Genomic DNA, 15,476 nt, shown 5'->3' with positions numbered 1-15,476 from the left:
TAAATCCTTTTGACCTTTCCTCTTCTTTAAATAAATGACATCTTTTACCCTTCTCAATTAAAACCCTTTTGGTGCAGACGATAGTCTAGGATGTTAAATGGCAAAAATGATAGTCTGTGATTAAATTTGAAATTTCCACCAAAGACAAAGGATCTCTAGTGGAATTAACTCCATATTATATTATTATGTCGATGGTCCCGTTATGTAGAATTATTGGATTGGTTGTGTAGTGGGAAATTATTGAGAAGACCAAGTCAATGAACAAAGATCAAACTGCAATATTTTGTGGGTTCCATTGAGTTTGGCAGTGCTTGGAATTTTTTTTTTTTTTCATTTAGAGTAATGTTACACACATATTTTCTCGAAAATTTTACTCCTTATTTTTTCTTTTAAGGTGACACTCGCACTATTTGGTAGAGCTTTGTTTTTAGAGATTATAATTTATTTTAAATTACAAATAATGAAATAAGTCAGAGCTCTGTTTACTAAAGCATGTCGAGCTTAAAATAATAGTTTGTTTTGAATGTTCATTTAAGGACCCGTTTCAAAATAAGCTATAAGCTTTTACCATTTTTTTTCCTTTTTTTACCCTTATTAATTTACAAAAATGACATCATTTACCCATCTTTAATCAAAACTCTAATATCAAATTTTTCCTAATATCTATTTTTTTTATAGAGAACTCTTCTTTTCTCAGTTCTTTATCATGTATTTTTCGTAAAGATTCTTTCTCTTCCTGGTTCTTTACCGTACGGGTTCATCAATGTGAGAGAAAAACAACACTCATCACCCTTGCATTGTAATCATTCTAGGTTGTGTGTGTGTGTGTGTGATTACATATCACAAGATGATCGCTCATGTTGTGCTGAATTAATCACCAAATTTGGTGCTTTTGCACCAAATTGGTGCAAAAGCACGAGCAGATGATGCTTTATTGCATTGACTCGATGCTTTTGTAATTTTGCATTTTCTCAGATTGAGATAAGTTAACCAAGTATTATCAACTAATATACGAAACTGACTGACTCAGAGAATAGTCTAGTCAGTCATCTGATTTGAAAGCCGATTAGTTTAATGTTGTGATGTAAAGCAGGAAAAATAAAACAGCACATACGATGTTTTACCCAGTTCGATACAGTGTGTATCTACATTTGGGGGACGATCACCGAAGCGTGCAATCCACTAAAATAAACTCCAATGTACAAAGGTAGAGAATACAACTATCTCACCCAAGTGCCCCACACAAGGTACGTACCCAGTCTATAAAGGTTAGTGGATTGTTGAAGTCGGAGAGCCACGCATGCACAAGTCCAATGAAATCCCTTCAATTGGAGAGCTAACTCTAATGCAGTCTGCTTCACTGACGCAGTCCCACGTTGTTCCCACAACTGAGTGATCTTCGCGTCCTTTCGTTTAAGCATCAAGAAGTCTTCTCAAGTTCTTCATCATAATCTTCAAGAATTTAATGACTTGAGAGGAGCCATGATAATCAAAGATATGTGTGTTCTATATAATTTAGGGAGAGTTTTTTTCTTCGTAAAACACTCAACCCTAATTCTTGGATGAATGAGGTTACATATACATCTTTGGTAAGAAACTCTCCAAAAATATCTTTGATTGTAGATGGTAGGACTAGTTGTGAAGAAAGCAATCTTATAGATTCGGTCCATACCTTCCAAAGCAGATTCGGTGATATGCTTTCCAAAATTGTCTTGACGAAACCGTGTCCAGATTTTAAGAAACTTCGCCTTTTAGCATATCTTCAAGGGCCGAGCGTCTGTTTGATATAACTGATCAACCAGTCTCCTGTAAGATAAAGAAACAGACACCACTAAACCCTATCTTAGTTTGCCATAATAATATTGCCAATTATATGTTGGTTTATTGAATATTTCAAAACACTAACAAACTCCCCCTTTGGCTATTATTTAGCAAAACAACTCGACTAACTATCAAACAGTTTATCTAATCGAGCAAACTGTTAGCAACTAATATGAAAGATTAAAAGAGTTTGCATAGAAATAACCGAATCTGAATTACAACCCATTTAAAATCATCAGCACACAAGCCGTGCTGGATTAAAACAAGTAATCATCCAAAATCTTCACAAAGATCATAATGTTGTTATCATCATATAACAACGCCCAGACAGGGCCAAAAGGAACTTACAACCATCTTCAAAAAAACAAGAACTCCCCCTGAGTTCATCAACCATCTTCAAAAACAAGAACTCCCCATGCATTCATGACATGCACTCCCCCTTTTTGCCAAAAAAGAGACAAAGGCCAGATCAAGCACCCTGGAGGTCCTCACTATCAGACTTTACATTTGCAGCAGCAGCAGAATCAGTCAGACTTAGCCGGAGCAGAACTATTGCAAGGTCAGTGCGGGCTGAATTTAGCTGCTTGGTGATAACGTTGCTCACAGTTTCGAGTTCCGACACACGAGCCTTCAAGCGTAGAGACAGCTGCACATCATTATCATAAGACGAAGCCGCAACATTGGTATCATCATTCGGAGTAGAAAGAACCGGTGAGACATCCTTAATATGCTTGCCAGCCAGTAGGCGTGGATCAACAGTGTAAAGCAAGGATGGAAGCACAATCTCACTTGGCATAGGCACTAAGCCCTGCGCTGTCAAAACTCCGAAGATAAGATTAGGATAGGGAAGCCTGACCTTTTTCTCTCGAGGATGTATCAGAGTGAGAATATGATCGAAGATCCACTTGCCAAGGTCAACACACATTTTGGTACCAATGCGAAACAGAATGGCAGCCAATTGCTTCCCAACCGTATAGAAATGAGCAGATGGAAGCAGTTATGTAGAGTAATACGGTGCAGAATCACATACTTGGATGTGAACACAGAACAGGACAAGGTGTCTGGATCACCTGTGGGCCAATAAGGAGTTTGTCCACCAGTGAGAGTGTTCACAATTAAGTCCCAATCTGTAAGACCTTCCTCATCAACTGCCTTCAGACCATAGAAATCATTAATCACATCTGGTCCAAACACAAACTGTTTCCCTCGAATAAAGATTTGGAGACACCGTTTACCCGAAAGATTGTCGATTTCTTCATTAAGGTTGCAATAGAACTCGTAAGTCAGAAGCTTCGAGTAAGGACACTCGGAGGTGATACTCTTCATCAAACCAACTTCCTTCAGCAAGGGCAGAATATCACACACAGAGTTTAACTGGTTTTCATCAACAGATCATTGAACAATAAGTTCTCTTCTCACCATCGTAGACCATTTATCCTTAGCAGCAGCAGAGACAAATTGTGGCACGTAGATGGAAGTGTCCGGACTTTCTGCAGCAGATTGAATCACAGGAAGCACACTTCTACCTCTTGTCTTGATTGAACCCTTCACTTTCCTGGTGACACCGGTCGATATGGTAGCAGGAACCTTTGACTTAACATATGAGCGCAAAGTCTTAAAAACTTGTTGCACAGGGGGATCACTTTCAGCTTTTGTTAAATCAGCTGAACGCCTTTTCTTCATTGGTTGATCCTCCTCAGCATCGTCATCACCAGAGTTCACACTTATTTTCCCCGGGACTCCTTTGCGCTTGGACTTTATGGTTTCTCTAACAGGAGACCTATCTTTTGGACATAGAGAGACACATAGACTGGACTCAGACAAAGGAGTAGAAGAAGTTGCAAGCAAATTTGAGACATCTCTAATTCTAAAGGTAGATGAGTCTGGGTGAGCCGTCTCTTCCACAGTAAGAGGCTTGTCAGAGACAGAGATTGGAGCCTTCGAACCGTAGACTTCAGTCAGAATTCTTTCATCATCACTATCCAACTGCTCAGAGGGTTCAGGTTTAGGAATAATTTTGGAAGGTTCAGGTACAGAAGAAGAAGGCAGACCAGCGAAATATCGAGCTTGTTCCAGGCTTTCACGCACAGTAGCGAATGTATAAACAGGAATCCCATCAATCGAATCAGATGTACGAGGTACCACAATTTCAGCAGGTGCAGGCTCATCAGATAATATTTGTGGTTCCACAGACACAGTCTCAACCAATGGAACAGAGGATTTAACATCCGCAGTATACACAATCAGACTCAATTGATCAAACTTGTTCGACTCTTGCATAGTATCAGAAGATTCAATTTCAACAATTTTAGAATCAGAGACAACATTCGCAATATACACAGAGGTTGGATTCTCAGAAGACAACACAGGGTTGATATTAGCAGTATGTTCAACAGGCAGCACAGATTCAATATTATCATAAATCATCACGGAAGATTTATCAGGAGAAATTACAATTGGAGTTTCAGGATTATTGGACATTTTTTGCAGAATATCACGTCGATGTCTTGCTTCCTCCTGGGCAGCTTCCAGATAAAGAGGTTGAGCCTCTGCCCGTCGTCGAGAGACTTCCTCTGATTCCAGAGCCTTATGTGCGAAAAACTTTAGGAAGGCTCCAGCCCGATTGCCATCATCTGGTCCAGGAATAGGGGCAGGAGAAATTTCATCACCTGCTTCCGAAGCCATCATCAACAAATCACCGGTGTCATCCTCGGACCGTCTTCATAGAATTCCGGATAGTCCGAGACCACTGTAACAATAATTTCATCACGAAGAATGGGATCAAGCTTCAATTTCTTCTTCATAGCAAGAAAAAGCAGTGTATTTACGTGTTTCTTGGCAATTTCTGAGCATGAGTCTTTCTTCCTAGCTTGATGATGATGTTTCTAACAGCATCGGCCATCTCTGCGAAGAAGATAAAACCCTAGGTGGAGAGAACGAAGAGGGTTATTTGAGAGCAGAGGAACAGAGAATTATAAAAGATACTCCCAAGGATGAAGATCGAAAAGGGCAAAGGGCTCTCAGACTGCCTGCAGCTATGATGTGATTGACATAACGGTATAGGCCTTGTAGGCGATGAAGCGGACAAATTTGAAATTTGAAAAACAAATTAATTGGGGAAACCAAGAGCGAAGAGATTTTGTAACGCCAACAGATAGGAGAGAAAAGAGGAAAAGTCAACATTTGTAATTTTGACTCTAGATAAAGTAAATCAAACCTTCTCCTTCTGTTTTACCATTCTTATTTACAGGTCAATACAACAGATCCCCAGAGCAGCCCTGAGAATCTCAAACCGATTTCCGTCAAGAGGTTTGGTCAGAATATCCGACAGTTGCTTATCTGTTTGAATATACTCCAACTCTATCTCATTTGACTCTACCAAGTCCCTGATATAGTGATGTCTTATATCAATATGTTTAGTTCTGGAATGTGGGACAGGATTTTTCGAAATGTTTATAGCACTGACATTGTCACAATAGAGAGTCATAGTCTTTTGAGTGAGACCATAATCAGAGAGCATTTGCTTCATCCATACCAGTTGTGTGCAACATCCACCAGCAGCTATATATTCTGCTTTTGCAGTACTTAGAGAGATTGAATTCTGTTTCTTGCTTATCCATGAGACTAAGTTCTTACCGGGAAGAGACTGGGACAATGGCATGAGAAGGTACTGGCTCTGTATGTAACACCCCGTGTTACGGCCCCTAAAACCATTTAATTAATCAATCTTTAGCCCAAGTGAAGGAATAAATCATAATGACTAATTAGGGAAAAAGGCCCACCATAGTCCATGGGCCCTCATGTAGAAACCCAACCCCTAAACCCAATCCTTAGTTCCGAAAGGAATAGAATTAGCAAGCCTATAATATTAGTCCCTCATTAGGACTCCTAAATATATATAAATAGGGGACTTAAGAGACACCTAGGATGCCCCACCACCCCTGAAAGAGCTCCAAGAATCCCCTTAGGAGAAATCAAGAAAGCGAGAAAGCTTAAAGAAAGATCCTTCATAGCCAAGGAATTAATTAAGGCTAAAAGGTAACCCATGTCTCAACAAAACCTATTCTCATAGCTATGATTTCCCCTTAGGGTTTCCCCATATTATTGTGTATTGGCGAAATATTATTGATGTTTGATGTGATGATCCCATGAGGGATCTTGATAATCTTGATATTGGGAGATTCTTGATAATTATGATATTCTTGATGATTATATGGAGTTCTTGATGATTATGTGTGTTCTTGATAATTGGGTGATGCTCTTAATGTTTATGTGTTATTCTTACCGAATCTTGCAATTAGAAGACGAACCGTATTCTTGTGATATAAAAGTGATTAGAACCCTAGGTTGTATCGTATGATCTTATTCTTGGATTATCGGGTGGGAAATCGCATGTTTGGGTGTTGATTATGATTAGAAAAGCATGTTAGGTTATGTGTCGTTCGTCTATCGTATTTTGATCCGTTAATTGCCTATGTGTTGCCGTAATTACGTTGTAAAATGTCTAAGCATGGTTTCGGGTTCCACAACGGTTCCCGGGACGAAAGTTTGTGAAAAGAGTCAGTGGGGGGTAGGTGGGGGGGTAGGGGACCCGCCACCTACCCACGGCCGAGAAGCACTGTTCCGGCAGCGGGCAGCCGGCGGGCGGGCAGCTGCCCGCCGGCGACCCGCTGCCCGGAACAGTATTGTCCGGCGGGCAGCCGGCGGGTGACACCCCACCCACCGGCTACCCGCTGGAATTAATCCCCCCTCGGGACCCCGGCTTCCCCGTTTGATGTTTCCCCGATCCCCGTGGTGTCCCAACGGACCCCGTTTGTCGTGCCTATGTCTAGTTTGATGTTTTGGGTACCGTTCGTAGGGTTATGAGTCCATTATATCGCATGCTAGTTGAATTGGTATCCCGTTGACCTAGGCGAAAGAAGTATGAACCCCTTAGGATTATTCTTAGTATGTGATGGATCACGCATAGGTTTGTTATACGCTTTATCCCCCTTCCCAATGTGTAATGTGGGTTGCATGTGCTTGCTACGTGTTATATGTGTGTGTTACCCCAATTCGGTTGCGATCGGATTGGTTATCCTGAGCTGCGGTTCAGAAGCCAGCTACAGTCAGATGGGAATTCCTGGCTGCAATCGGGTGACGGTATCCTGGGCTGCGGTCCAGAAGCTGGTCGTAGTCAGACGGGAATTCCTGGCTACGATCAGGTGACATTTTCCTGAGCTGCGGTTCAGAGGCTGGCTGTGGTCAGATGGGAATTCCTGGCTACAGTCAGACGACACACTCTCTTGGGCTGCGGTCCACAGTTTGGTTGAGATCAAACATTATGATGAGCTGCGGTTCATCGGTCGGTTGCGATCGACCCCTCCGTGTTGCGATACGGGGCAGGGTGCTGCGGGGCCGTGTCAGAGCTATATGCGCTGACCCTCATGTATGGGCATGCGATTGGTCCTGTGGCGCCAACCAAGTGTGCTATGTGTGGTGATATGGACGAGTTGTGACTATGAGTGCCTTGGGATGTGACTATGGGATTTATATTGGGGATTGTTTATGATGAGTTATGGTTATTGTTTATGCTTTGCCTTATCTGCCTTATCTATTGTGAACTGCATATGCTCGTTATAACTGTGTTTGTGTCTGGCCTTATCTGTCGAGTCATTCCCGGTTTTAATGGCTAGAGTTCGTAGGATATATCTCCGTGTTCATAATGGTTTTCGTATATCTATATATATCTCTATATGTATTGTATTTCAACGCGTTGAAGTGGGTTACCAGCATCTCTCGCTGAACAGATATATTTGGCTTTCAGGCACAGATGACTAGAGCACTGGACCGCGCTAGAACTGGAGTGTAGAAGTAGAGTAGTTTCCCTTTCGGCCTGCGTGCCATGTTATGCATTATGTTTCAATGGATATTAGTTAGACCGCCTGTGCACCTGGGTTCTCTAGCCCAGGTGTGGCATAACACCCCGTACACTTATGAGATACTTGGGATGTAATGAGATTTTGCCTTTATTATTTAAGTTTAAAATATCTTGAAAACCTGGGGTGTTACAGTTGGTATCAGAGCCTAAGTTTGACCCTAGGAAAGACTCTTAAGACCGGACTTTAGGACATTAAGCTTGAACTCTAGGTATCTAGGAACATAGGACTCAGGAATCTTAGGACGCGCGGTGAGATTGTGAAACCTACACACAACTCCCCTACACCTTACTCTTCCACATTCTAAAACCCTTCCCCACTTAGCACTTCATAAGAAGTGCGTCAGACTCTAATTTAACATTCTTATGGAACGCTGACCAGAAAGACGATAGCATGGCACCAAACAGAAGGCAATCAAGAACTCCAGAGCCCACCACAGCCGACCCCTTGACCCAAACCCTACAGCAGCTGACACAAGTCGCACAGGCTCTAAGTGACGCGGCCCTTCGCAACAACAGGCCCCCACCACCTCCATCAAACGCAAACTCAGACGTCGCCCGACAAGTTTCAAATCACCGACCACCCACGTTTTCGGGAGAAGAGGATCCCGCGGTTCTAGAAGAATGGATCCGAACCCTTGATAAGATTTTTGGGGTAGTAGAATGCCCGGAGGAACGCCGCGTAGAGATAGCCTCGTTCTACTTCGGACACGAGGCTGATCTCTGGTGGATCCACGAGGGGCCCACTTATCAACAAGAACCGGGATTCAATTGGGAGAACCTCAAGACACAACTACGAGAGAGATTCTATCCAACCCACGTAAAAGCATCTATGTACGAAGAGTTCCTTCATCTAAAACAAGGAACGGCCACCGTCGTAGAATACCATAAGCGATTCCTAGAGCTGGCATGCTTCGCGCCAGAGCTAGTCCCCACCGAAGTAACCAAGATAGAGAGATTCATGTCAGGCCTCAACTTCGAAGCTCGAAAGGCGCTAGTGGTAAGCAGACCTCGAACCCTCAACGAGGCTTACTCCAGTGCCGCGAATCTCTATCGAATCCAACTACTCCAACGCGGAGTTCAGGAACAAATACGAAGAAGAAACACTGGAAGTGGGGCACCGCCGATGAAAAGAACGAGAAACGACACCGGCACCAGGTCGAACAACCCGACCAACCAAAGACCGCCCCTGGGAAACAACGAAGCTAATCCAAGAGGTTTCCCTTGCCCGAGATGCAACAAAAGCCACCGGGGCAAGGATTGCGCGGGCAACCCCTGGCGATGCTTCAACTACGGGGAGGAAAGACACAAGGCCTTTCAATGCACTCGGCCCCAAAGACCGCGTCCCACCACCACGGGCCAACACGGGGGTACCGGTCACCAAGGGGGCTACGGCGCTCCCGGAAAAGTATTCGTCATGAGCCAAACGCAAGCCGACCTCGGAAACGAAGAAGGCCTAGAAGGGGAAAACCCAATCCCTGAAGACGAGGACCATACGGACCCCGCCGAAGAAAACCCCGAGCGAATTCTGTCTAGGATAAACCATCACCCCCTTGTAACCGCCCCCTGTATCACATAGACCACTTCTTTAGTTTAATTACTTCGAGAGCATTATGTCTACTTAGCTTAACTACTTAGAAGGTATTATGAATAAAGATTCCTTTCGTTCAAATTCCGATTCCGCTACGAGAGTAAAACACAAGTTAAACCATCAACCCCAACCCTCCCCCACTAAAAGACAAAATAAGGAAAAAGACAGAGAAGGGCCACACCACCAAGAAATGCCTAATGTTGCCAATGAGAATTGAACTCTAGACCTCCCACTTATAAGGCTAAGTTCTTAACCACTAGCCCATGTGTGTTTCTTGAAACCTCAAGGGGATACTCCCTTGTTAAACCGCTCCAAATCCCTAAAACCCACAAAATCCCCAAATCAAAAACCCTTCTTCTACTTCTTCTTCTTCTCCTTCTCCCTCTCCTCCTCCCTCTCGCACACCCCACTGCCCCACCATAGCAACCACCCACAACCACCTTCCACCATCACCGATCGGACGCCGCCACCGCCCGGCGACATCGCCCCGCCTCGCCGCCGTCCAGACCAAGCCACCGGAGACCACCCGCCGTCCACCCGAACGCCGCCCAGCTGCAACCCGCTGCCCAGCCGAACCCACAGCGCCACCGCACCCTCGCCGCACTGGAGCCGGACCCCACCTCACCGGCGTCGACCTCGCAAGCGGAGAATACACCGAAATCCCGCCGCCGCCTCGCCGGAAATCCCGCCGGAAAATCGTACCACCTCACTGGAAAAGTCGCCGGCAAACACCACCATCAAACGAGTATCACGATGCCAAAGAAACCCCTCGGAATCCGCACCCTGGAGTGGAGCAACGCCGATTACACCGTAATCGGAGGTAAAGCACTTGAACCCGACCAATTTTCTCCGGAATTGGTTGATATGCTTAAATACCAAGGCCTTCTAGATGCATACCTCACCATCAAAGGGGATACGTACCCCGAATTGGTGAAGGAATTCTATCAACACCTTGTGGCCACCAAACGGGGTGACAAGGTAGAAATCGCCACCAAGGTCCGTGGCAAGGAAATTGTGCTTTCGGAAGGCCGGTTGGCCAAGCTCTTGAAATTGACCACCACGGGTGTGTCTAACTATGACCGAAAGGGGTGGATTGACACCCAAACTACGGGATACAAAGACTATCTCGGGTACTTACTCGGGAAGGAGGACGGATTCACCTCGGCCACTCGACCCAACCGAAAGTGGCTATCGGCGGAGCAAAAGATATTGGTTATGATTATAACCGATAGCCTCTTGCCCACTAACAATAAGAGCAAGGATGTGGGGAGCTTGGAGTGCACCTTTGCGTATCTCCTGAAACATAAAATCAAGTTCAACCTGCCGGCACTCATGCTAAAGCACATGGAGTTCTGCAAAACCAACAACCGGCTTAGCCTACCTTACGGGATGATCCTAAGTTGGATCATGGAGAAAAAGGGGGTAGACCTAAGCCACACCGAAGTCAAGACCGCCAATGGCATGGTTTTCAATGCCCAAAACCTTCGCCGCAACGACATCTACTACATCGAAGGAGGGCACTATCTCACCCTCGAAGAAATTTGCCAAAAACCCGACGAGGAACGTAGGGAATTGGTTGATCGGTTGGACATCTCCAACAAAAAGCTCAAACGGGCCATGCAAGATTGCGGAGGCACGGAAGAAAATGAAGGACAAGAGGGGGAAGACGGGCCTAACCCGTCAGGGCACCCACAGCCAGGAGGGAACCCGAGGGGACAAGACGAGGGTTCGGTCAACGAACGCATACTCGCACAGCTCAACCGACAGAATCAAATCATGGAAGAAGGGTTCTCATCCCTGATCCGCACCACACACGCACTCGACCAAAGGGTAGCAGCGATCGAGGCCGCCTTGGGCACTCGCGGTGCACCGAGTTCCAGCGCAGGAAACCAAGGTACAACCAAAAACTTCCCTATCACGACACCATCAGAAGTTCAGCCTACCCCAAGCCAAGACAAACGTAAGGCCGCAACCCTAAACAGGAGGCCAAGCCACGAGGTGTCTAGGGGTGAAAGGGTGGACTATAACACCGGGCTTCGGGGACGAAGCCCCTTGTAAGGGGGGGGGAGTGTAACACCCCGTGTTACGGCCCCTAAAACCATTTAATTAATCAATCTTTAGCCCAAGTGAAGGAATAAATCATAATGACTAATTAGGGAAAAAGGCCCACCATAGTCCATGGGCCCTCATGTAGAAACCCAACCCCTAAACCCAATCCTTAGTTCCGAAAGGAATAGAATTAGCAAGCCTATAATATTAGTCCCTCATTAGGACTCCTAAATATATATAAATAGGGGACTTAAGAGACACCTAGGATGCCCCACCACCCCTGAAAGAGCTCCAAGAATCCCCTTAGGAGAAATCAAGAAAGCGAGAAAGCTAAAAGAAAGATCCTTCATAGCCAAGGAATTAATTAAGGCTAAAAGGTAACCCATGTCTCAACAAAACCTATTCTCATAGCTATGATTTCCCCTTAGGGTTTCCCCATATTATTGTGTATTGGCGAAATATTATTGATGTTTGATGTGATGATCCCATGAGGGATCTTGATAATCTTGATATTGGGAGATTCTTGATAATTATGATATTCTTGATGATTATATGGAGTTCTTGATGATTATGTGTGTTCTTGATAATTGGGTGATGCTCTTAATGTTTATGTGTTATTCTTACCGAATCTTGCAATTAGAAGACGAACCGTATTCTTGTGATATAAAAGTGATTAGAACCCTAGGTTGTATCGTATGATCTTATTCTTGGATTATCGGGTGGGAAATCGCATGTTTGGGTGTTGATTATGATTAGAAAAGCATGTTAGGTTATGTGCCGTTCGTCTATCGTATTTTGATCCGTTAATTGCCTATGTGTTGCCGTAATTACATTGTAAAGTGTCTAAGCATGGTTTCGGGTTCCACAACGGTTCCCGGGACGAAAGTTTGTGAAAAGAGTCAGTGGGGGGTAGGTGGGGGGGTAGGGGACCCGCCACCTACCCACGGCCGAGAAGCACTGTTCCGGCAGCGGGCAGCTGCCCGCCGGCGACCCGCTGCCCGGAACAGTATTGTCCGGCGGGCAGCCGGCGGGTGACACCCCACCCACCGGCTACCCGCTGGAATTAATCCCCCCTCGGGACCCCGGCTTCCCTGTTTGATGTTTCCCCGATCCCCGTGGTGTCCTAACGGACCCCGTTTGTCGTGCCTATGTCTAGTTTGATGTTTCGGGTACCGTTCGTAGGGTTATGAGTCCATTATATCGCATGCTAGTTGAATTGGTATCCCGTTGACCTAGGCGAAAGAAGTATGAACCCCTTAGGATTATTCTTAGTATGTGATGGATCACGCAAAGGTTTGTTATACGCTTTATCCCCCTTCCCAATGTGTAATGTGGGTTGCATGTGCTTGCTACGTGTTATATGTGTGTGTTACCCCAATTCGATTGCGATCGGATTGGTTATCCTGAGCTGCGGTTCAGAAGCCGGCTACAGTCAGATGGGAATTCCTGGCTGCAGTCGGGTGACGGTATCCTGGGCTGCGGTCCAGAAGCTGGTCGTAGTCAGACGGGAATTCCTGGCTACGATCAGGTGACATTTTCCTGAGCTGCGGTTCAGAGGCTGGCTGTGGTCAGATGGGAATTCCTGGCTACAGTCAGACGACACACTCTCTTGGGCTGCGGTCCACAGTTTGGTTGCGATCAAACATTATGATGAGCTGCGGTTCATCGGTCGGTTGCGATCGACCCCTCCGTGTTGCGATACGGGGTAGGGTGCTGCGGGGCCGTGTCAGAGCTATATGCGCTGACCCTCATGTATGGGCATGCGATTGGTCCTGTGGCGCCAACCAAGTGTGCTATGTGTGGTGATATAGACGAGTTGTGACTATGAGTGCCTTAGGATGTGACTATGGGATTTATATTGGGGATTGTTTATGATGAGTTATGGTTATTGTTTATGCTTTGCCTTATCTGCCTTATCTATTGTGAACTGCATATGCTCGTTATAACTGTGCTTGTGTCTGGCCTTATCTGTCGAGTCATTCCCGGTTTTAAAGGCTAGAGTTCGTAGGATATATCTCCATGTTCATAATGGTTTTCGTATATCTATATATATCTCTATATGTATTGTATTTCAACGCGTTGAAGTGGGTTACCAGCATCTCTCGTTGAACAGATATATTTGGCTTTCAGGCACAGATGACTAGAGCACTGGAGCGCGCTAGAACTGGAGCGTAGAAGTAGAGTAGTTTCCCTTTCGGCCTGCGTGCCATGTTATGCATTATGTTTCAATGGATATTAGTTAGACCGCCTGTGCACCTGGGTTCTCTAGCCCAGGTGTGGCATAACACCCCGTACACTTATGAGATACTTGGGATGTAATGAGATTTTGCCTTTATTATTTAAGTTTAAAATATCTTGAAAACCTGGGGTGTTACACTGTACAAGACCGGGACCATGTCATTCTAGGAGGCAGAGTGGACTCCCTTTTTTTATGCTTCGATTCAGACAGAAGATCAACATCATCTAACACCTCCAGTTTTCTTTTCTCAACTGTAACTGAAATAGAGATTTTTTCTTTCCCTTTTCGGGAAGATTTTGCCACGGGCATAGTAATAATGGGAATAGAATCATGAGAGGTTGACACTGGAATGGGGACCTCTACTGGTTTGGATGAAGAAACCGGGATGGTCACGGGAATAGAAATGGCAGCACAAGTCATGGGTAAAATAGTTGGGGACACAAATTGAGCAATATTTCGAATGGAAAAGGGGGTGGACAGAGTATGCATAAAATCAGATAAAGTAACCATATTTTCATATACATGAGCTAATATTGTGCTAGGAAAATTATGGGTAGCTGGATCATAAGGATCCCCAGGTAAAGGAAAAGAAGGGACACATATATTGCTAGTTGAAACGGGAGGCAAAAATTGCTCAAGCAATGACACATTGAAATCTAACTTTCTAGAGGCAGAAAGTGAAATATTATCATCTAAAGGAGAAGAGACTACCACATCCTCCGGAGATAGGGCACGCACTATCCCTGACATTGGCGGAGGCACCTCGGTCGTCCCGGCCGGAAAAAGCCACGGCGTTGCTGATATGAATCGGGCAAGGGCTTGGATTTGCCTAGTCTCTTTTTCCGAGAGGCCTTCAAGGAGGCTTGCATGTTGCTTGATCGTGGCAAGAACATGATCTGTATCATCATATATGAGGGGAGATTCCGCACCGATAATCTGGCGAAAAAGTTCTAGTCTTTCGGATTTTGTGGTGAAAATTGCAAAAGGATTGTCTTCTTCCATTGTTGAAGGGTTTTTGAGTTTGGTGTTTGAGAGGCGAGAGATTGAAGATGAAGATGGTGGGTTCGGCGTGTGAGAGAGATACAAGAAGACAAGTAATTAATTTTGATGGATGGGGGTGTCTCAAAAGCCGTGATGGAGAGGATGTGATGTGATTAGCATAAAGACTAGTAGAAGAGTTATAATAGGAGAGTATGGTGGAAGTTGTTTGGAATTAATTTGAAAGGTAGGACTTGGATTTAATTGATATTAAATATAAGGTAAGGTAAGGGTGTAGGAGTACAAGGAAATAATTATGGGGTTTGGCGTAGAGATGAGATCGAACGGGCTTAGGCCTTTAATTAAATCTGCAACAAAAATAAACAACAACCAAGTTAAACAAAAAAAAAAATTGAAATTATTCGTAATACCTGGTTTGGTGGAACATATTAAGCCGAGGGATTGCAAACCCCAAGTGCAGCTCTAAGTAGTTCAAATCTCGATTTCTCTAATGGTTTGGTAAATAAATCCGCGAGATTTTTATCTGTAGAAATATATTCCAGAATAACTTCATCCTCTTCGACTAGTTCACGAATAAAGTGATGACGAATGGTTATGTGCTTCGTTCTGGAATGTTGAACTGGATTTTTCGAAATGTTAATTGCGCTGGTGTTGTCACAAAAGAGTGTCATATTGTGCTGATCTATACCGTAGTCGACTAACATTTGACGCATCCATAGTAATTGTGTACAACAACTACCCGCAGCTATGTACTCAGCTTCTGTCGTGCTGAGCGAGATTGAGTTCTGCTTTTTACTTAGCCAGGCTACTAGATTTTTTCCGATGAAAAAGCATCCACCAGATGAACTTTTTCTATCATC

At 44.6% G+C, this 15,476-nt stretch overlaps 1 protein-coding gene across 1 annotated transcript; it reads right to left on the bottom strand.

Annotated features, from left to right (window-relative positions):
* Positions 1–2,290: 2,290 nt before the first annotated feature.
* LOC109146688 lies at positions 2,291–4,506 on the bottom strand. The gene is made up of 3 exons (XM_019294338.1): positions 3,241–4,506; positions 2,866–3,159; positions 2,291–2,782 (listed from the first exon to the last, which is right to left on the bottom strand). Exons 1-3 carry the CDS (start codon positions 4,504–4,506, stop codon positions 2,291–2,293), a joined length of 2,052 nt encoding a protein of 683 aa, XP_019149883.1.
* Between the last annotated feature and the right edge of the window lie 10,970 nt (positions 4,507–15,476).

This window comes from Ipomoea nil, unplaced genomic scaffold (genome assembly GCF_001879475.1).
Source record: "Ipomoea nil cultivar Tokyo-kokei standard unplaced genomic scaffold, Asagao_1.1 scaffold1936, whole genome shotgun sequence".
Classification (NCBI taxonomy): domain Eukaryota; kingdom Viridiplantae; phylum Streptophyta; class Magnoliopsida; order Solanales; family Convolvulaceae; genus Ipomoea; species Ipomoea nil.
The sequence above is the reverse complement of the archived record's forward strand: the minus strand, read 5'-3'. Positions and strand labels throughout refer to the sequence as shown.